This window comes from Drosophila elegans, unplaced genomic scaffold (genome assembly GCF_018152505.1).
Source record: "Drosophila elegans isolate 14027-0461.03 unplaced genomic scaffold, ASM1815250v1 contig_397, whole genome shotgun sequence".
Classification (NCBI taxonomy): domain Eukaryota; kingdom Metazoa; phylum Arthropoda; class Insecta; order Diptera; family Drosophilidae; genus Drosophila; species Drosophila elegans.
Window position 1 is genome coordinate 4,753,304 of NW_024545782.1, and position 22,826 is coordinate 4,776,129.

General features: G+C 34.3%; 2 protein-coding genes across 4 annotated transcripts; one reads left to right on the top strand and one right to left on the bottom strand.

The window, feature by feature from the left end:
• Positions 1-11,959: 11,959 nt before the first annotated feature.
• LOC108135211 lies at positions 11,960-12,488 on the bottom strand. Of its 2 annotated transcripts, XR_001773891.2 has the most exons (3): positions 12,366-12,488; positions 12,062-12,312; positions 11,960-12,012 (listed from the first exon to the last, which is right to left on the bottom strand). XR_001773891.2 is itself a non-coding variant. In XM_017255836.2 (2 exons), the coding sequence occupies exon 2, from the start codon at positions 12,294-12,296 to the stop codon at positions 12,138-12,140; it is 159 nt and encodes a 52-aa protein (XP_017111325.1). In that variant the 5' UTR covers positions 12,297-12,312; positions 12,366-12,488; the 3' UTR covers positions 11,960-12,137. The 2 variants fall into 2 exon arrangements, 1 of the variants encoding a protein (XP_017111325.1); XM_017255836.2 differs by having other exon boundaries at positions 11,960-12,312.
• A 1,671-nt stretch (positions 12,489-14,159) lies between these two features.
• Positions 14,160-15,913, top strand: LOC108135205. Of its 2 annotated transcripts, none has more exons than XM_017255829.2 (4): positions 14,160-14,302; positions 14,785-15,444; positions 15,495-15,617; positions 15,670-15,913. In XM_017255829.2, exons 1-4 carry the CDS (start codon positions 14,239-14,241, stop codon positions 15,699-15,701), a joined length of 879 nt encoding a protein of 292 aa, XP_017111318.1. In that variant the 5' UTR covers positions 14,160-14,238; the 3' UTR covers positions 15,702-15,913. The 2 variants fall into 2 exon arrangements, with proteins under 2 accessions (XP_017111318.1, XP_017111319.1); XM_017255830.2 differs by having other exon boundaries at positions 14,788-15,444.
• The last annotated feature ends 6,913 nt before the right edge of the window (positions 15,914-22,826 follow it).

Below are 22,826 nucleotides of genomic sequence, written 5' to 3' on the forward strand. Positions count from 1 at the left end.
GTGAGTTTAAAAACAGTATTACTTTTACTGTAAGTGTAAAAAATATTGGGCAAGGTATTGCCATAAGAGAGCGGAAGTGAAAAAGTGATATATTCTACTTTTGATTTGGTAAGTCTGCATTAAGAATAAATTTTCTGACAAAATGAATATATTTATTTTATATGAATATATTTATTTTAGTTTATTTATAAATTATTACTCTTATTACTCTTCTTCTTCTCAAGAGTGCCAAGCAAACAAGAAATTTAAAAATATTCTGAGCACCTTTATTTTGAAAAACTAAATTAATTTATAAAACGAGAAGGGAACTTCAGCAAGCCGAAGTTTTTATACCCTTGCAATCAAGGGATGGATCCTAAACCATATGATGATAGTAAACCTTCGTCAGACAGCGAGAAATGTATATGCACAATTCTTCGAAACCAAAAATAATTAATAATTGTTACCGGATTTAAAACGCTGTTTTTGAACCTAAACTTAACTTAAACAGAGTCTACGACACACATACCGTCGTGGCTATGTCAAAAATATCTATATTTTGCAGATCCTTTACTGCGTTACAATCTTCTGTTCAAAATTATATTACGGTCAGCAAGGTTTTACCAAGTTTTGCGGCTAAAAGTTTACTTTACAATTACCAATTTAATATTAAAGGTCTTTACCATTACAATGTGAGTAAATGTGTCGTCTTTTGTTTCCTCTTTTTTATTTCCCGCTTGGCAACTATTTTTCTCTTCTACAGATATAGCAATTCAATTTCATGGGTCTCTGAGTAGGACAATTTGCCTACTGTGCAAGTGCTAAATAGTTGACTGCATGGTAGGAGGTGGGAGGCCCGCACTCAGTTATATCAGTCGTGGATATGAACATACATCCGTACACTCAGCAAACAAATGAACTGAAGCGTTGATAGCCTCTGTTCCATGGTCCTGGGTTCAGGATCCGTATCCATGTAAATTCTCTGAAACATAATGAAAACTTTTCGATCGAATGCATTCTGCCCGCCCACCACCAACGGTTGACTGTTCGTAATAGTTGAGTTCGTTGAGTTACTGTCCAATGAAAACATATAATCGTTAATACGGGTGCGTAAATAGAGCAGCAGCTGCAAGTACATTTATTTAACAAATGTGGTGCACTTTAAAGTTAACATTACATATGGAAAGAGTCGGTTATTATTTTTAAAAAAATATAATATACCGATTATTACATTTTTGGTTGCTAAATAGTAACTGATAATTAATTTAATATATTTCTATATATCTTTTGATGCTGATAAAGAATAGACAGAAATTATAAAATAACTTGTTATTATAATAGGTCTAAGAATGCAAAACAAATCGCACCAAGGCCATGACCAATTAAAATTTTCTACCTGACCAGGCACACCCAAACACTTAAAAAAATTTACGCGCCAGAGAGTCGAGGAATGACAGAATGGAAGGAGTCATAATGTTTTTTTTATCTTTTACAGCTTATGAATGAAAACGTGTTCACAATTTGTAAGCACTTACCTTTTTTCATGGGTTTTTTGGCCACAAAATCAAAATTAGGATATGCTTGCTCCAGTTATATCCGAGAGGACAGCTTTGGGGTTCATTTGGCATGGGAACCCATTAAATAAAACAAAAATGCTAAATAATTACAAACAAAACAAAACCCGATGCCTGATTAACCAAACAAAATTTGACTAATTGCCCTGAGTTGGATAAGATTTTATCCGTCCGAATTGCATCTTACTGCACCAAAAACAATCCATTTTGTGGGTTGATACATTATTCACTTCATATGCAGGCAGCTAACAAGGTAACTGCATTAAGAACCAATTTTAAACGTAAAAGCCCATGTAAAATGTAAATTTAGCAGTGGTCGTAAGTGAATCGATGTTCGAAAAAAGGTCAAACGAAATTCTTATAATTCAATTTATTATGCATTTTAAAATTAATTGCCGCTAAGGTTAAAGCTATGTTTTTCTGGAGAATAACCGGTCGAGCAATATTCTGAAACCAAAGCTTGCGAACATTCCCCTTATACTCTAAAACAGCATCACTGTTCTTGTCGATATTGTCCAAATTTAGGGTTTAAATTTGATGTTGGAAAATGACAATTTTTTTCAATTTTTCTGTCTTTCAAAGTTCTTTCAAGTCGAAAAAGAGAGAATCTTGCAAGATGGCGACAAGTGTAGCGCAAGAAAAGGTGAGTAGGGATTTTTAAACTTTATAAATGACCTTTTATACATTATACATTATGATTGTATCTAACTAGTTATTGTTGTATATTAGCCTGCTGAGGTGAGGCAGCACCTAAAAGTTTTTATTCGCTGAACTCGTCAACGGAAAAGGTTAACGTTTTTTTTAAACTTTTTTATAGTTGTATAAAAATCTTTATTAACAAATCATTATATTGTTTTATTATATGCTTTAATTATTTTTTATTTTATCTACTTTATTAAAATAAATATATATGTCATTTAAGAGAGTTCCATATATGTATATATATAAGAAAAATGTTAATAGATAAGATTATAGCTTTATATATGTTTTCAATATGTTAAAATCTTACAAAACTGATATGGCAAATCTGAGATGTGCAGCATGTCAATTTGATATGAGCAAATACCAAATGGATATGTTTGAAAATATCAGTTTGCTATGTTCGAAAATATCAAATTGATATGCCTCATGTGAGATGAACTTTGTTATGAAAAAATACCCAATTGATTACCAGTTTTCCTATTTTTTTTTTCTGTGTATGAAACGGTAAAGTATCCAAACCTTGTCACACATTATCCTGTATCTCGTTACTCTCACAACATCTCCTAGCTAAACACTTACTCAAATTGACTACTAAACAATTTATCTCAATCTGAGACCAAACATTAGCCAACCAAGAAAATCAATTCCAATTCCGGAGACAACATATTCAGTAACACTACAGAGTTTGAGGTTTACGACCAACGGCGGCCGTAATCAAATATAATTTTTAACTATTTACGAGTACATTGCCGCACATATCCCACATAAATTATTAACATTAATGTTCGGCACGGGGCAGGACTAATGCAAAAACACAATGTGGGACTGCTACTCAACACTGCCCATCGAGGAGAAAAACAAGAAAATAGCTCAGGAAAAAAAAACTGGAATAAATAATTCATGCCCATAAGTTCCCACTTTCCTACCTCACAGCCCCCAGTAATTGAGTGATCATAAATATGTGAGCATCGGCTTTTCCAATGCGTTTGCCGACCCGAAGAAAAGATTAGCTCTTGCGTGATGGGAATTTTCTCGGCTAGAAAGGCAGTTCCCCATACAAATAAGGGCTTGACTAATTCAAGATGCATATGGGTGTAAGTGCAACTTGTAACAATTGCTTGAGACAATCTGTATTGCCTTAGAAAGCTTGGGTTATGAATTGTTCATCGCGCAAGTTGTGACAGTATAATATTGTCGCACATTTTATGCATTTGGGGTTTTTTTGGGGTCAAATAGTCATTTTTTGTGGCCTTGTTGCTTGCTCCATTATACTCATATTTGCCATAGTTTTAATTTTGCCAAATTTTGTTTGAGCCTTTAATTTTGTTGAATTAATGAACACATCTTTATATTCGAATTTTTAATATGATGTTTAGATTGCAAGGCAATCAAAAGAAAGGTGTTTAACAAAATTAATACATTATTACTATTCAAATTGCATTGCATCAAAATGCATTGGAAAACATCGTGAATCCCCAGCCTCAACAGATCTAGGGCAAGCGGCTCCAATCTCGCCTCAACTCATTTCTTAATCAATTAAATATTCAGATTTCAATAGCCAAAGCCTGTAAGAATGAATAGAACTGGAGGTTGGGCAATGCGGAGGCTCTGACGGACCATTGGTTCATCGTGATATGCGCACTTTCTGCATCCTTTTGTGATTTTGTAATTACGTCTAATGAATTCAGCGAATTGAAATTGGAAGACCGATGCGGAGCATTCCTCTTCTTATTGCCTGGCTTTCTATTAGTCATCAAACTTTCCTTCCGCAGCCGTTCTCTCTTTGTGTTTTTTCCCTTCTTTTCTTCAGTAAGTTGCAATAAAGGCTGTTGTTCTTGTCGTTTTTTGTTATCAAAAGTTTGGGAATAGAGATGTGGGCTATGCAAAGTTCATTTGAACATTTTTTGATGCTAAATCTATTTAAGTTGTGAACCAATTAAACACTTTAGGCCATCGATTTTGCATTGCCTTACTCGGGTCTCCGCAGCTTATGTTTTAGGTTCTGCCCTCAGTTTTTGAAGACCCATTTCGCCAGCGGCTGGCTGGGGACTTACAAGTGCTTTGAAGGCTTATACCAGTGCAACCCCGTTTAAAAACAATTTTTTGGCTTATTCGAAAGTTAACATTTTCAAAAATATTTTGTTAAAGCTGCAAGATCGTATTTTGAACAGTTTTTGAATGACAGCGTTCTATTGAGCGACCGCTGGCAGGTATAAATCTCCATCTGAAACTTAAAAAGCCTTTTTCTTAGAACGACATTTTTGAAAATTGCTGACATCATAACTCATCTTCTATAAATTGACCAATCGGTTTCAAATTAAAAATAAATCATATTGTATATCCTCTGCAATGACCTACGCACTACCGCCAACAATTTTTATGTTCGAGACAACGCCATAATGTTAATTGTTGATATTTTTTAAAATTCATAGGTTTTGTAAAAGAACAAATTTTAGATTTAATACCCCTTTTCAATTTTTTAATTTCAACCACTTATTCGGACGGAATAAGGCAGCAGTTGGGTAACTTTTTTTTGGCGCTTTGAAAGTCAGCACAAAGTTCCCTTATTTCTCAATATTTGTTTGAACAAAAATCTTAAAATAAAGATAAGATAGATTAAGTAAGATTTTATTTTATTTTGTACAAGAAACTTTATAAACATTATATCGAGAACATTGTTTAAAAAAAACCACAAATGAAATACATTTTTATATGTTATTTTAACACTGCTATAGCACCTTAGGCACATTGTGAGTAATGACATTTTTACATAAACTTTAGATTTAAAGTTGGTCGGAAATTGTAGATTTAATTTTTTTTAGCTTTAAAACTACATTTTTCCATACTTAAAAATAAAAATGAAAGTGTAACACACTTTGATTTAAACACAACACCCCATGATTTTTACCGTGATTTTTCTCTGGGTGTAAGTACGGAATTTTAATACCAAAACGTATTATTTAATAGTAATATTAAGTATTTAAATCATTTTGTATCAAATGAATCATAGAATTGAACTAGCAAATGGTCCAAAGATAACCCGTAATTTCGAAATGAAGGGGTTGATTCTACTTTAATTGTGATTAAACAATAATGGACCATCTAACTAAAAACTTATGAAAAAGTTTTCCATTAGAACTTTCAAGTGCATTTCATCAGCCTTTCCTATAAAATATACTTTGACCCTCATTTCGAGAAGAGTCCCTTGGATCATCGTCCAACTGGCGCCGCTTTAATATGTCTGCATCCTTGGCGCTTTCCGAACTGTCAGTGCGACTCAATGCGCCAGACTGTCAGACTGCCAAAATACAAAAGCGGGCCAAGCAGCTAAGCATGTATTGAAATGGTAACAATTACAAATTTTACGAAGGAAATGTCATTGAATATTTACACCCGAGACAGGGCAGTCATCAGCAGCTCGCGGGAAAAAGGGGAAACTAGTAAAATATAGTTAGGAATCCATTGCTTTTCTCTTGTTTTACTCATTGAAGTATTTTCAAGTCATTTAAGTAATGGATTGACTTTTGAGTATTTGAAAAACTTCTTCGCTACATGCAAATAATTCAAATAACTGTCTACCCATACTATACATACTGAAAACTTTGTCTTCTCTTAGCTGTCTTTAAGTTCTTGAAAATTTTATGAACTCCTCTTTCGTTTTTTTTTTTTATTTTGTTTGAGTTTTATTATCGAATGATTTCCCAATGCTTACGAATCTACAGTTTTCAATAAGTGCGGAAATAAAATCCAATATGAAGGCATTTCTTCTTAATTTAAAAAGTGAAACAGAAGCCTAAACCAATATCCACACCTCAAAAACGCTAAAGATTTGTATTAAATTGCTCGCATTTTGTCACCACCACTTGACCAATAAACGCACAACCAGGACAAACAAGCCGAAAGACCAAAATAAAAGAATACACAAAAAATTGGAATATTAGATAAATAAAATTCTCATAATATTTTTATAGCAAAGTGGACATAAAGATTCCTATCGCCTCACATCTACGCCCACGGACAAGGTCCGAAACGAAATTTTGGCTTTCCACTCCTCCTTGACTTCCCCCTGGCGGTATATTCCTCACCGTTGTGACTGTAATCTTTTGTTATGTGCCCAATAAAGTAGGCGGCGGTGTGCCCTTCAGCGGTGGCAGGGTAAATAAAACGCAACAACATCGAATCACATTGGTCCAGAAAGTGGGTGTGGCCAAGGACTGAGTGAGGCGGACGAAATTGTACGTAAGCCCCTGGCATAAGCCAAATGTGCAGTAAAAGGATTTGCGTGAGAAATTGCATGAGCTCGCATTTTAAATCCTCATTAAGTATGTATGGCCTTAGTGGGCCTACAGGGCAAGCAAAAACAATAGTAACCGGGCGAGAAAAGATTTTTCACTTGTACGGAAACAAGTTAAAGTTATAATTTATATATATTAAGAGGTTATAGGTGTAATAAGTAGGCTTGGTGAAACATCGATAATGTTCAATATAAATAATTTTGGATAACGATGGTCAGTTAGAAGTTTGCAACGCATTGAAGGAGATATTTCCGACCCTGTAAAGAATATATATTGTTGATCAGCATCAATAGGAGAGTCAATCTAGCCATGTCCGTCCGTCTTTCCGTTTCTACGCAAATTAGTCTGTCAGTTTTAAAGCTATCTGCATAAAACTTTCCCAAAAGATGTCTTTCTACTGCAGGTAGTACAAAAGTCAGAAGCCGGTTCGGACGACTTTAGCTCCCATTAGAACAAACGGAATAATAAAATAAAATCGACTTTATCATTTAGCTTCCAAAAAGTGCATATTGATAATTACGAAAATACCAGTTCACTATGCTACTATGTCAATCTGATAACGTTTTACCACTCCTAATTAGAGAAACATTGTTATGATTTTATAGTATCTCGCATTTATCTTCTCGTGCGGTACGACGGCCCATCGGTGGGTAAGAGGGTAACGACGTGTAAATCCGCGCGAAAAAAAATCAGTCATAGTTTACAATGTAATCAATTAAGCCTTTTAACCTGCCAATTTTTCTTTCGATGTAATAAACATGTGCACAATAAATAACCATATGCAAGACTTAAAGCTTAAGCCAAACCATTCATTATTGGCAATTCTTAATAAACAATAAGTAAAGAAGCAAACTTCGGCAGGCCGAAATTTATATTCCCTTGCTGCTATTGCAAAAATCAAAAAAAAAATTTGGAACATCTAAATTTTGAATTATGTGCGTATTTGTTAAAAAGCATTGAAGATACGATGATTTTCAGCGTATCTATGGCAGCATTCTGATATCGTTTTCCGATTTCAATAAACTTAAATGCGTAGTTTTGTATTTTCTAACAATTTGTAATGGTTTTATAAAAAATATTGTTTTTCATTTTTTTCAAAATGGTTCCCGTGGGATATAGTTTCCCATCCAGCTCATTCCGACTACCTAGTGGGGAAAGTACTAGTTTTTTAGATCTAGGTAAGGCACAAGGTATTTAAGGAAATAAGTACTTAGGTAAGGTAAAAGGTTAAACATTCGTCATGTACACATATTTTATTAGTTTTTTATTTAATCATTATTTTTATCTGCAATAAAAAGATATACGCAAATTACTTTAAAGCTGATAGACAAGTTTGCGTTGAAACAAACGGACATGGCTAGATCGACCCTCCTTGTAAACCTGACCAAGAATATATATATTATATAGTCGGTAATGATGCCTTTAATACGTTGCAAACTTATGACTAAAATTATAATACCCTCTGCAAAGGTATCCCTATCAATTATGGCTGATTGGCTATCATTACAACAGGTTTGTCCATCCGCGTTGTGCATGTGCAGAGATCACTCTGCCCCTCTTCTTATAAGATTACCCCATTGCCTCAGGATGCCCTTATGCCCTTTATGTTATAGCATTGTCTGTGGACAAACATGCCTTTGTTGTGGGCGTCTTCTTTGCCGAACAAGAAAGTTGTTTTTAATATGTATGTTCCAGAAAGTAAAAGGAATTTCCAATACTGTAAAGTTGCCGGAACACTAAAAGAAAATATTTTTAAGTATTTAATGGCATTGATCTAAAACAAAAAGATATTATCGTTGCATGAGTATTATGGGCGGGGCGAAAAATGTGTTGGATTGGAAAAATTAGACAAGGTGATAACCCTGTAGCTTTAACAGTAACATCTAATTTTCTCAAAGAAAAGTTTTTTTACGTTTCTAAGTATTTGTTTTTAAAAATTTTAAAAATCACTGATGGCGTACATAATCTATATTAACTCCAATAGGGAGTCATTAAGAAGTGAAGACGTCCCAGTACACGGTTCCAAATAAAAAGACTTGGGCAAACTTAATGTTTCTTAATTTAATTGGAAAATATACTTAATTATATCTGAACTTATGTATCATAGAAACTAAACTATTGTCATGAAAAATTTATCAATAAGGTCTAAATATAACTAATTTGGCTTAAAAACAAGGCCTAAGACTACGGCTTTAGAGTCTTCCGTATATATAATCTTTAGTTTTGAACTAATACTTATGCTTTAATATTGTCTGTAGCTTAGTGTTGGTTCAGCTTTAAAGTCTTCCTAAAAGTAGTTTGTTAAAATAAAATTTGTGCTACAGAATAGCTTAAAGTTATTTTTGTTAAAATCGTGGTAATAATATTGGGGTACTTTGACTATATTTCAAACCAAAATTTCTGACATCAAACAAAAACCCCACTTAACGAGATAAAAAAGTCGTGACGATCGATCCTTAAACATACAAAATTAATCAAATCCAATTTTTTGAAGAAACATAAATAAACACTTGAGTAAATAAATAAATAAATAAAATGGAACATAAAATGCGCCTCTTAAAAGTATATTAGTTTATATATTTATTTATTTTTTGACACGAAATATAATATCAGAAATTTTGTATCTTGAATGCGATCTTCACGACATTTTTACCGCGTTAATTATACTTACAAGTTTTAAACCCGAAAGCGAAAGCATTTTTGAAAAAATCAAGCAATCGATCATTGAAACTAATTGTCTAGTCAAAGACTCTGTTTGGGATTCAATTTATTGCTGGCATACCCAAACTGTCAGGAACCTAAATCCTAGGCAAAAACTTGCAAAGCCCTCTGTTTTACTCTCTAAAGGCCTTAAGCTTGACGCACCAGAAGCTGAATTCGATTCCAGGCAATCATTCATTGCGTCAATCAAGGTGGCATGCAGCTTCAACCGTTTCGCTTCAACTGCATTCGCATTTCAATTCAAATTAAAACTTTGCTCGAACTTTAAACAGGGCTTACACAGATCTCCATCCTCGATTTTTCGTCCCGGGCCAGCACTTAACCGAGCTCCAGAACTCAGTTAAAAATCTAACGCTTCGTTGGCCACCGAAGAAGGCGTAAGCAAGTGTGCAGTGAACGGGGCAAGTAAGTTGTAGCTCTCTAAAACTCTTCTTCCGTTCCCACACGTATTTGGTGCGGATTGAAAACTACAGCTAATGCCCAAGAAACTTTATGCATTTCCATATATAAATTTAAAGCTATTTACTATGGTCCCCCAACTATGGAAATCTTTATCTAGCAATCAGCTCATTCGTTCACTTGCTCGCTTTGATTTCATTAACAAAAAGGAACACATAAACTATTAAGTTGTAGAATTCCAAACACGTTCTATGTGTATCCAAAAAAAAAAAATGCCCAAGTAAACTAGTGGACTGTTTGAATCAACTGGTAATTCCTTTAACTTTGTGTAAGTTTCTGTTTGCGAGACTTGGTTTGAAAAATTAAGCTAGTCATTGTTAGTCTTCTCGGCAGGTAAGGTTTTTGATAACAAAATCTAAGTCGTAATTTAAATGTAAAAAAACTTCCGTATCTGTTTTCAATCCAACCTTTTGTTACCATACTTTGGTCGTTATATGCTGCGTATGTGCAATTCTCGTGTATCCTGGCAGTTTTAAAGCTATTGGAAATACAAAAATGTAAATGCTGATTGAGCTAAAATTTAATTCACAGCAATTCAAAACGGATATGCTTTGACCTTTGTAAGACACGGAGGGCGACCAAATCGCGACAGATTTCTAGGAAAATATTTATTTTGGAATTTATTAGCTAAGTAACGTGTATCTAATAGTCGGGGAACTCCACTATAGCGTTCGCTCTTTTTTACTTTTATTTTATGCATGCACAGCAAATCCTCAAAATCATCCTGTGATTGATTAATAATTTGCCGTTTTTTCCTGTCCGCGCTCCGTGCTCTAGTTTAAAAGAATACTAGGCTACGACACTGGGAAGGAGAACTAAAACTCAAATAGAGAACTCAAAGAAGCTTTCCTAGCTATTGCCAGTCATTATGGCAAATCAATCAATTTCGACTGCACGTTGTGCCTTGCATTCCTCAAGCACACCATTCATTGTTTCTGTTCGTGCTTCTGTTGTAGTTTAAACAATCAATCTTCACTTAGCGACACAACCAATACACATTTCATTCACCGAAATAAATAAATACATAATGTGCACAAGTCGTTCGACAACCGGCAGTTGGTGCAGGTAAAGATTTTGGATCTTAGAGTAAAGCGTGTTTAAAATCTTATTTAAACTAAAACTGCAAAGAACTTTAATCCGTTTTGGTTTTCAGATATTTTTTGGAAAAATTATGTATGCACTAACACATATGAATTCATCAAAAACTTCATAATTTTTTTGACTCTTACTACTGGATCTTTCCCAAATTATGTATATTTTGAAGAAAAGATATATTTCTCTACATACCCTTTGCACTGAAATATCATAATGTTTGTAAACTTATTTTGCCCACTTATCCTTCATTTTTATTTACCTAATTTTTCATTAACTTTTGTAAAGACAAAAGCCTCTAATTTAAAAGATTTTAAATTGCAAATATATTCATATTAAAAAAAATTTGTAAGCTGCCTGTAATTAAAAGTATGCGTTATTCCGTAAAATCTAATTTGCACACATGTGGTGTACGCGTTTTGTTCGTACAAAACCACTGAAAATGGCGGCTAATATCATTTCATTTATTCAGCCGTCTCCTGTGTGTCCCTGTCCCTTGTGTGAGTGTAAATGAATACAATCACGTTAATTTCCTCTGTGCTTTTTAGGGCGTTCTTTCCGACGTTTCGACATCTTAGAAATGCCTACATCTCACGCGGTTTAATTTACTTAACTATAGACTTTTATGCCAGATAGCTGAAATTTGAGTTGTCAATATCTTTAGACATAAAAGAAAACTAAACATAATTAAAAAAATACTCAGCCCTAATTTCTCAAATTGTGCGGTGTATTTAGGTTTACTATAACATTTTTTTTAATAAAGAACATAAGCACGTCCAAATAGTTTATTTAAAAACGGAGCCAAGCCCACAAATCGTGAAAGTCTATCACGACATTTTAATACATGGTTAGACCTTAGTCAATGGTATCCGTGTATGTTTTTAAAATAAATGTATTATTTTAGAAGTTCGTTTTAAACGATAACCAAATCATAGAGTAAGAGGTATAATAAATTCTTTGAAAACTGTAGCAGCTAGAAGGAATCGCTTCCGACCCTATAATATAGAATCAAAATCCGAGTCGATCTAGCGTACGTCGGGACCTCGGAAATTGTAAACACTAGATCAAAGCGTGAAAGTCTGTCGACTGTCATATCAGACATGTTAGAACACAGCTACACAATTAAAGAGATTAATCTTCGTCCTCGACAGTTTTTATTTTTCCGTTTTAAGCCATTGCAAGAGATTCGACTGGAAATTCATATTAAGAGTAGGGTTTGTAAAAATATGACGAGTTTACGTTTAACGTTTCCGATTTTTTGCAAGCAACTAAAGTTGCTAAAGCTTCTTTTTGGTCTTGCAACCCACGACAAAAATTAGCAGCAACCACCCCGCCAGAAGCCAGGACCGCTTGCCCCACACCAAGAGTTAAAAGGACCGTTGTAGGGACCAAAACAAGGATCGTAGAATCCACTTGGTCCACTACCTCCGCAGGGACACAAAGCGGCGCAAGGATAGCAAGGAAAGCTGCACATGGTGATCTGCTTTGTCCTATAAAAATAAGTATTAGGACAAAATAGAAACTCAAAACAAGATCAACTCACGGTAGTTGCTTAGCACGGAAAAATAAAAATAAAATTTGAATTTATGTCCAAAGAGTTTGAATTCCAATGTTCAACTAAGCTAGATATGTTAAGGAAACAGAGTTAAAAAGTACTTTAGCTTGATTCAGATTTCAAGGCATACCTTTCTATTGTAAATAAATGGTTATTTTTTAGCAACTTTCTTTTTGGCAGCCTTAGTTTTTACAGTTAACGCTAGTTTTTTGTCTTGTAACCCTGGTTAATATTTTAATCGTTTAACAAACGAACAAAGGTTCCAAATTATAGAATTTTTATTGAAAGTTCACTGGGCCGTATTTCTTCAAAGATGATGCGGGTCGTTTGCGTAAAAACGAACGGACAGACGGACGGACAGACGGACGGATAGACAGACGGACATGGCTAGATCGACTTTCCTAGTGATGCTGATCAAGAATACATATACTTTATAGGGTCGGAGATGTCTCCTTCACTGCGTTGCAAACTTCTGACTGAAATTATAATACTCTCTGCGAGGGTACTCAATTTAGCTCACGCTGGGATTTTTAAAGATTTTATTTTTTTTAAACTTAGCCCGTTTTTCAATTTTTTGAGCCGTGTAATATAAGATTTTCTGAAAAAATTTTATTTTTAAAAATGTTTAACGGATCGGACGACTATAGCATATAGCTCCCATACGAACAATCGCAAAAAATAAATAAAAAAATTATAACTTTGCTGTTTTTAATTTTTTTTAAGTTCTTCGACATATTGTAATGGTTAATTAATTCAGAATACGACTACAATATATAGCTTTCATAGGAACAATTGGAAAAAAATAAAAAAAATTATAACTTTGCTGTTTTTAAATTTTTTTTGTATTTTTTAATCATATAGTTATAATTAAACATTTTAGAATTACGGTTTAAATTTCATTAAAATCTGACGACTATATCATATAGCTCCCATAGAAATAATACAAATTTATAATTTGTTTTTTTAAATGTATCTTTTCTATTTTTTAATTTTTTTAAAAAAATCTTTTTGACTTAATATATATATTAATATAACATATACGCAGGTAAATCATAATTTTAATGTTTTCAAGAATATTTAGTTTTTGCAATAGCTGCAAGGGTATATGAACTTTGGCTTGCCGAAGTTTGCTTCTTTTCTTGTTTTTTAACGAAATACTTTGCGAAACAATTAATCTCAATTATTTGATCAGAATTTTGTATGCAGCTCGGGTAAAAAGCTCCCCATTGATGGGTTCTGTCTAAAATGTCCAAGGACTGTCAGCAAATCAGGTACAAAACGTGATGTGCTTTCAGTAAAGTGCACATAAAAAATATACACAAAGCATGAAGTAAGGTAAGATAGAAAAACTTTTCATGCGCTTAGGTGACGAGCGATACACGAACGCTGAATGGCAAATGTTTTACGGTAAACAAAATCGAAGCCAAACCACAAGAACGGTGTAGCACTTAAAGTCTACCAACCTTTAAACACCACTAAAAGGACTAGCCAAAAAGCGTGAGAAAATTTTCTAAGCGAAAAAAGAAATGGCACGTTTGGGACTGAACCTTTTTGATGATGACCATGGTTTTCAAAAAATTGGTGGCGGAATTGGGTATTTAGTAAAATCTAGACCAAGCCAAAATGCTTGATTATGAGAAACGTTGTTAGAAAGGTCCTCACTAATTGACCCTGTTAGTGAAGCGTTTCGGAAAACAAAAAAGGAATCTGAGCTGCCATAAGATTTTTAACAAGTCACCTTTGATATTGTAACTATATATTTAAAAAGAAGTCAGCATTTTATTATTACTTTAATTTGGAACAAGAGAACAACAGCTTTGAAACATAAAAATTGTTTTCTTATTAAATTTTAAGTTACATTATGGCTCTAAATAAAATTGATGGTGCTACAAACATTTCGAAACAACTGAATCGCTGGCGCAACGGTAAGTGAATGTTTCTGTTAGAATAGAGGAAGGGTTGGGCGAATCGACCGTTGGGTTAAAACCGGCCTCCCCCTGTTTCCGCTTATGCAGCGGTCGACAGGAAAAGATAAAAGGCGTGCTACCAGCCCCCCTTTTGTGGCGAAAGTCAATGCAGAAGTTCGCTACTGACCACAGCCTAATACATGCCGGTATAAACTTCTCGACAAAATGACGAGCGAGTGCATAGAACGGGGTTAGGTCCACATCACGGGTACATAGGGATATCGCTAGTTCGGAACTGTCAATGTATGAAATATAGTTTCTCGAAACAATGACTGCTTTTCTTTTTTTTAAAGAAACAATCATTAATTTAAGAAAAAATTTCTTCAAATAGCGGTGATAAGCCTTTGGCAAAAATTCAAAAGATTATTGTAGATTTCAGGATAAACAATTGTTTGAGTTATACATATATAAACAAACCATGCGTATTCTTTTACTTTCAGTAGTAATTTTTATGTGCCAGCAATCAAAGAATGCCCACGACGTACATCGGCCGGTGGCATTGGAGCAAGTGGTCGCAAGCGAAGCAGCCACTAAAATGCCGGATAATTTGATCTGGTCGAAAAACTCACCTGTCAGCCTGCTTCTGGAGACCGCTCGAACGCCACAGCATAACAGGACACTCGAGTTGAAGAAAGCAGCTGCACAACTAAGCAGGAGCAATGAGTCCCTTAAGGCGCACTACATACAAAAACGGAACGACCGCTCTGCGGAGGATCTGCTGGCAAAGGAGCTCCTGACCAAGGAGCCGCAGACGGTCCAAAAGCTGGCAAATTTGATGTCCCTTAACATTGCAGTGGTCGAGACGAAACGGCCACGGTCTTCCGGCGCGCCAGTTAGGGGCATGGAATCGGATCACCTAATCGGCATTATCGATTTCAAGCCTCAAACAAATCATAGTGCTCGTTGGCAATATAAGATACCTTCCAAGGAGGCGGATTTTAAAAATGCAAAGGAACGTCAAAAGAGCGCTATGAAAAACGCTCCAACGCTGACTGAGCAGTCAGAGATAGTTGAACATTCACAACAAAAAATTTCTGATGTTAAAATTAGGCAAGACACACCCGGTAAAATCGCCAAGTCCGTGCACACAATTAAAAAAGGTAATATTTTGGGCTGTAATTAAACTATGTCTTATGGATAATATTAACAGGTTCCTCTACGAATATTGGATCGGAAGATATTCAGGATAGGCAAAAGAATCAGCAAAAGCCGTGTGAGGTACTTCCAGATCCGATCACAAAAAATTTAAAATGCCAGGCTAAATGGAAGTTAGGTAAACATAACGTTAAGTTAATCTACTGATACTATACAGCTACAATTCACAGGCTCCAGGTCCATCCCTTGTCTAGACATTTAACGTTCAGGATTTTCGATACTCCACAAGTAACATTTGGAAAAGACACTTGGGAGTCCCGTTTATTACATTTCCAACATAACATGTGTTTTTGAGTATGTTAAAATTCCAAACTTTTGAAACCAATTGTCTTATTGTATGCTATTTCAACAAACCAAATTGAAGTCAAGAAAATAAGTGTATATCTAAAATTTAAATAAAAAATCGGAGCCTAATACTATTTATATTCACATATGGCAGTGATAATGCTACTAATATACCCTTGCAGAGGGTGTTATAATTTCAGCCCGAAGTGTGCATCGCAGTGAAGGAGACATTTCCGACTCTACAAAGTATATACATTCCTGATCAGCATCACTATCTGCGTGAAACTTTCCTGTTAATTGTCTTTCTGTTGCAGGTAGTATATATGAACATAAGTCGGAACGAACCGAACCGGACGACTCTAGCATATAAGTGTCCAAATGTCTTTACTAATGACTGTTTTGTCCACAAAATCAATTCCTAGAATTTTTTTTATTGGAATTTGTCACAGGCATAGAGAACCGAAAAATTACTGCAAGGTTATCCGGTACGGGCATTTTTAATAAATGAAGTTGGTCTTTGAATCAAAATAATTAAGTGGGCTTTGCATTGGTTTGTGTAAAGTTGCTAAAATCAATTTGAACTATTTTATTTTGCTTTCATTGCTAATGAAAAATTTAATAAAATTAAGTTTTATCCACTTTTACTCATCTAAACGATACTGGCACCCCGAGATATGGGGATGTGGCAGAAGTAAGGAAACGGACAAAAGAAAACATGCTTAAGACCCAAAAAATCATAATAAGCAACCCCGATCTGGGCGTCCACCCTTAGTTGACCAACGGGACAAGCGCAGAGATAAATTTTAAGCAGTAGATAAAAAAATCAGTGCATCCCAAGTTCGATCAAATTTGAGTCTACGAGTCACCACTCGACGAGTTCAAAAAAATTTTAAAATATTCGGATAATTTTTTATATGAAAAAGAACTGCAAAATGCTAATTAAGATATTTTAAAGAATATTTAATATTTGATAAGCTGCAAGGATACATAAACTGCGGCTTGTTGAATTTATTTCTTTTTTTGTTTGACGGTATTTTGTTTAAGCGCAGTGTGTTTCTTTAAATAAATCGGCCAAAAATGTAATTCCCATTTTTTTTCAATTTTATTGTTTGCTATACATATTCGGTCTTTTAAATTAACTTGTAGTGCTATAACAGATTGCTTATAAACATAATTCATAATTTTTTGTTATCTAATGATTTTACCTTATAATTGAAGGCATTTTACTTACATTTTACTTTTATGAAAAAGCATATGCCTCGACTGAAAACTGAACCCTGACCTTACGCTTTTATCAAGCATGGGGAAAAAATGCATTAAATCTTACCCTGATAAACTGGCAACAAGTCCAGAGCAAAAGGGGAGCAAGGAATTTGAGCACCAGATGCCTAGGATTGGGAGACGTCCTGAAGAAAGGAATGTTTAACGCGCCATTAAATACGACCCAAGAGAGCTGCTATGGCGGCACTGAGATGGCCGTTTATTGGCCAAAAGCAAACAAAGGCCAACTGCTGAGAGCAAATGTCTAACAAAAAAACAGCAAATGAACGTAGTCGAGCGAAAACAAAGAGCTAACTCCAAACGAATAAATAATATAACACGAGCCAGGGAAACAGTGCAAAGCACCAGGTCGGATGACCAGGATGCGGCTTGTTTGTCTTAGACTTGAATGGCCGAGGAAAGAACGCTATCAAAACAATTAACAATCTCCGTTTGTCGTAATTGACTCAAATGAGCGCAAACAATAAATAAAACAACAACTTTGCCGCAGCAGGAGCAGCAGACAAATAGCAATTCGTACAGATCAAAAAAATTTTATCGTCTTTTTTATACTCTTGCAGAGAACATCTTCGACCTAACACATATAGAAATTTTCACCCTAAATTCTAAAAAAATCGTCATTGAATTTTCGCCAAAGCGAGTCACCTTCATTTGAAGAAAATTCCTGATTCTTTTCTTCAAACAAGAAATACCACACTTAAACCAAGAAATATTACTTCTTGAAAAAAAGAAAAACTCTTTCTCAAAATAAGAAATAATATTTCTTAAAACAGAAAATATAATATTTGGAAAAATGAAAAAATATTTCTTTAATCAAGAAAAATATTTCTTTAAACAGAAAATATATATTTTTTAAAGACAAGATTATTTCTTAGAGCACCAACAGCGTCGCTGAACGGCAGTAATTTTATGAAATCGCAGTTGGCGGCATATACACATTGACAAGTTTCGCCGTGCAAATTATTCACACAAACCACTGTGTGTGGTAGACCGACCCGCTGGTGTACAACATGCTACACTCATAAAAAAAATAACCCTAATACTAAGAAATTCGACATAAAACTTTATTTTTTCTAAATACAGTCCTTTAAGATGTTCAAAAATTGTGATTAACGGCCAAAAAAAACGAACTTAAAAAATCTATATGAAATCGAATTTCCAATGAATTTCTGGCAGAATGGGCTTGTCCGGTTAAGTCGGACGCCAACAGTAAATTTCAATTTATATGGATTTTTCAATGGATTTTTTTCTAATTACTCAGTATGACAATGTTAAATATTGATCTTTTGGTAGTAAAATTTTGTAAAATGCATCAAGATCGGTTGGTCACAATTCGAGATATAAAAACTTGAAAAAACAGCTGACAAAAACCTTACAAAGAAAGCATTTTTAGTTGTATACATGTAATCCAGAAGTCGTACTCTACCAGAAATTTGTATTTTTGGCTTGGGGGTATTTCGGATGTAAGCTAGTGTAATTAAAAAAATTTCTAGCATCGGAAAGTGTTCTTGGCTATACCGCGGAACCCTGATGGAACATAAGTTTATATGGAACTTTTATTCAGAAGCACTCAATTTTCACGGAAAAGTACAATTTGTTACTTTTAAAAAATTGGGTCGTTCGAATGACCTGTTGCAAGGCCTTTTGGCGCAGCCATATGGACGTGGTCTTTCACAAATAATATAATATATTCATATAAATATGATATATTCAATACAAAAACTATATTTCAAGAGTATCCACCGTTTTTTTATAGCCATTTTAAAAAGCAACCGATAGATGGGCCAATTTATATATGCTTCTTAAAAAAAAAGTAAGTAGAACGAACTGAGAAAAGCGAAAATGTACCTACTACCTTCTCTTTAAGAATCCATCAGTCACATCGCTATCAAAGACGAAATTTCTGATTTTTATAACCGCGGGTCTGACGGAAAGACAGACTCAACTACTTGCACGGGGAGGGCATCTGCCACTTGGTGGCCTGGCCAGGTCCTGCCTAAAAGTGTGTTTGCCGCAAATAAATTTGATTTGCGTGTGCAAATGAACGTGGAATTGAATTTTCTTATGCATGAAATGTGCGCATAATTGGTCTTGGTACTTACAGGAGCAGCTGGCACATCTTTTACGCCTGACAAGTGTCCCAGTTTGTGGTAGTGTCCCACCGTTATTGGTTATGTACATATAAATTTGAATACCCGGTTTTAAAAATATTACGGTAGTCTGAGACTGTTTTTATCCAATGACAGACGGACAGACTGACAGGCGGACAGACGGACATGGATAGATCGACTCTGCTTGTGATGCTGATCAATAATATATATACTTTATAGGGTCGGAAACGTGTCCTTCACTGCGTTGCAAACTTCTGACTAAAATTATAATACCCTCTGCAAGGGTTTAAAAATAATTCTTTTTATTTTATTTTAGATTTTTTGGCGCCTAATGTTTGTCGCCTAAAATACAGATTTAAGCAATTTTATTGCCTAAAAATGTTTTACCTTAAGGCAATTTGTTTTTCTGGGTATACGGAGTATTTGGAAGACTATTATAATGAATTGACTGACGAACCGTCTGTAGTTTGGAAACTACAAATGAGGTTGCAGGTCGGAAGCGAGGGCTACAGTCATAAAAAATGGCCATAAGGGAAGAAAATAATAAAGCAGAGGAGCTTAAAAATTGACACGAATTATGGAGGAGAGCAACAGACTGCAGTCTGAAATAAATGACTTTGTGAAGGAAGTAATTAATAACATGAAAAATTCATAAGCAAAGTTAGGTAAAACAAAGATCTAATCATTACAATTACTTTACAAAATATTATGTCAGAGTGTCTTTTATAAATACGTTTAATTTAAATTAACAAAATTTTAATGGGATCTATTTTCCGGATGTCTTATGCAAAACTTTTTTTATTATTTAAAATAAAAATTAAATAAATACATATATACATATTGAAAGATTATGGAATGAACTTGCTTTCAATTATATTTAGAATACCTCAAAACATTTCCTCAAATGGCCAAAACAAAAAACTATTCCAAAATAATTAAAGAGTTAAAGAATTTATGATTTTTAATTTATATTTGTCATAGAATACGTTCTTTTTCTGTTTGTACTCATCGATATTTTCTAGCATCGATATATGCTAAAAGCTTGATACATATCAAGAAAAGGTAGCGTACTATTTTTATGCTCCTTTTTTGCATCTGTTTTTTGCAGTTTTTTAATAAAAAATCAATCACCAAAAATCGACATACGAAAAAAAATGCAAACGTCATATTGATCCGCTTTGGTCAATCTATTTATTTTCTCAAAGATTTTTAAATTTTCAATTGTATAACATTTTTTAAAAATAATAATTATTATAAAAATCAATATTTTAGATACAAAAAAAATGAAACGCAAAAATATTAATTTAGATTAACAAAATCTTCCAAAGATATATGGTAATTATATGAATAAATTCAATTCTTGATAAAAATATTTAACATTTATATGATGACTTACAAAAAATTCTTATAAGCTTTTAGTAACACTGCACTTTCGAACACCAAAAAAAATGTACTTACTATCTGGGGCATTAATAAACATAGACTGCTTAGTGGCGATTTAAATGCAAAGTGTATAAATAATAAAGATAGAATTGAAATATCTTCAAAGTGAAGTGTTAGTATAGTTATTCGAACCATTAGCTACTTAAAAGCCTTTTATGGGGACTGTCATTTTAGCGCTCTTGTTTTTCTTACCTTCGTTTTCAACTTCCGTTCAACCTCTTGGTCAAATGGCTGACTCGGCGATCATTTGCATTTCTTAAGCGACTAAGTTAAATGTGTGGGTCGAAGAAAACTTCCATGATGGTTTCTCCTTCCCCCAATACAAACGCAAACTTCCGACGCTGCAGTAATGTGATTTTTATTGGATTTTTATACTTAAGTGTAAACTTTCGGGGCTGCCGGTGGTGGTTAAATTGGCATATTTTCTTAAAATTAATTTTAAAAGTAAAATTAAATAAGCCATATATATGGTAAGATTTATATATCTTACACATATTAATTTTATATTAAAGTTTTCTCAAATTTATAGGTTTCCAATAACCTAAAACTTAGGTCATTCTTCTATCCTAAATTTAAGGTCTTGAGTAGCATATTTTTGTTTAGAAAAGTTTTGGTTGTCTATGACCTAAAAAATACTCTTTTTTTCTTTCTGGCCTGTTATGTTTAGGTCATGGATTCCTAAACTTTAGTCCATAAATGGTCTTAGCGCCCTTTCTAGGCCATGTTTCCTAAAATTTTATGTAATTTTTTCACTTTTTAGTTCATTTTTTTCTGGGTGTGGCTTCGGCCATTCAAACATTTTCGGGAGACCTAAAATAATGGACTGAATGCTTGTGAGTGCGACTTTTGCTGACTTAAGAAACGCCGATTTGTTTTCGTTTGCCGAGCTCACAACGGACAACTACTGCAAGCGGAAATCATTAAATATTTCCGTCATATTTGGCAAAACCAGTGATGCTTACACAAAAAAAGTAAAAGAAAAAATAAATAAGTAGTGGAAAAAAATGCAGTAACCACAAAAACTTTTTGTAGTTTTGTGTTTCTTAAACTTCTTTGGGCGCAAAGTTTTCAGCTAAGCGCCCGCAAACCAAATCGGTCTTAGCTCTTAACCAACTTAGGAAGCGTTGGTCGCGGTCGATTGCTTTATCCCTGTTGATGCTGCATGCTTTTGCGTTTCTTGAATCCATCGTTGTTTTATACTTCTGCGCATTAACACTCCTTAGGTCATTGTAATTAAAGATGTTTGAGTGTTAACTTGTTACCGATCGGTAAACTCGGTAAATAAACTCATTTAATGTAAAGACAGTAAATTGAGCGCTTTGATTTTTCTTGCTTTGGGATTGGGCTGAGTCCTCTCCTGAGGCATTGTCCTACTGTCAGGAGTTTTACGTTTACCATCAAAAACAAGAAAGAACGATATAGATGAGTTCCCCGTACTGTGCAATTATCGATGGGTCTCCAACAACTTAAATTCGACCAATAGGTCGAACAATCAGTCTTCTTTTGTGATGGCCTATGGAACCGACCAAAAAAAAGAAAAAGAATGACTGATTAATTTCAGCACAATGACAAATAATCAAAAAATTTCGAAGTTAAAGGGGTGGGCGGCCCATATAAGATGATGACCAAAAAGCAGACCAGATTCTATTTCAACTTTAATGATTGTGCGGTGGCGCATAAAGTACAAGACAAAGTACAATATTGAGTGCAATCACGCCCAGTCTCACACGAGAGTAAGGGGCTGAAAACTTTCGACAATTGGATGTAAAACTTCACACGCTCAGTGAAACCGTCGAGACAAAAAAGAACCTCTCTTAATTTGTTCTAAATAAAATTTTAGCAAGAAACTTTAACTTTGGTAGTTGGTCGGTTTTTGACCCCTCACATACGCTCTTAAAAGAGTCCATAGTTTCCGGTAAGCAAAAATAACGAAAGCTAGAAAAAAATAACAAAAAGAAATAAATACATACAAAGAAAATGTCTGATAAGAAGTCAAATTTAGCAAAATTGTCAAAATGCTGATTCGGACTTTTTTTTATTTAAACGTGCATTATATTGGTTTTTCCAGAAAAAATCTGAAAACCAAAAACTTGATTGTTGAATTTGAATTTGATTAAGCAAACCCCCCTGGCAGTCACCAGAACATGACACTTATCTTCCTCATCATCCTTACGCTCTTAGTACCGTTGTTGTATGCAATCAGATTA

What these genes read in the sequence shown, in the direction of transcription:
- LOC108135211 (XM_017255836.2), bottom strand. Translation starts at nt 12,296, where the DNA reads ATGTGCAGCTTTCCTTGCTATCCTTGCGCCGCTTTGTGTCCCTGCGGA.
- LOC108135205 (XM_017255829.2), top strand. Translation starts at nt 14,239, where the DNA reads ATGGCTCTAAATAAAATTGATGGTGCTACAAACATTTCGAAACAACTG. An exon ending in CGTGCACACAATTAAAAAAG is followed by an intron (nt 15,445 to 15,494) that starts GTAATATTTTGG and finishes TAATATTAACAG; the next exon opens with GTTCCTCTACGAATATTGGA. An exon ending in CCAGGCTAAATGGAAGTTAG is followed by an intron (nt 15,618 to 15,669) that starts GTAAACATAACG and finishes TACAATTCACAG; the next exon opens with GCTCCAGGTCCATCCCTTGT.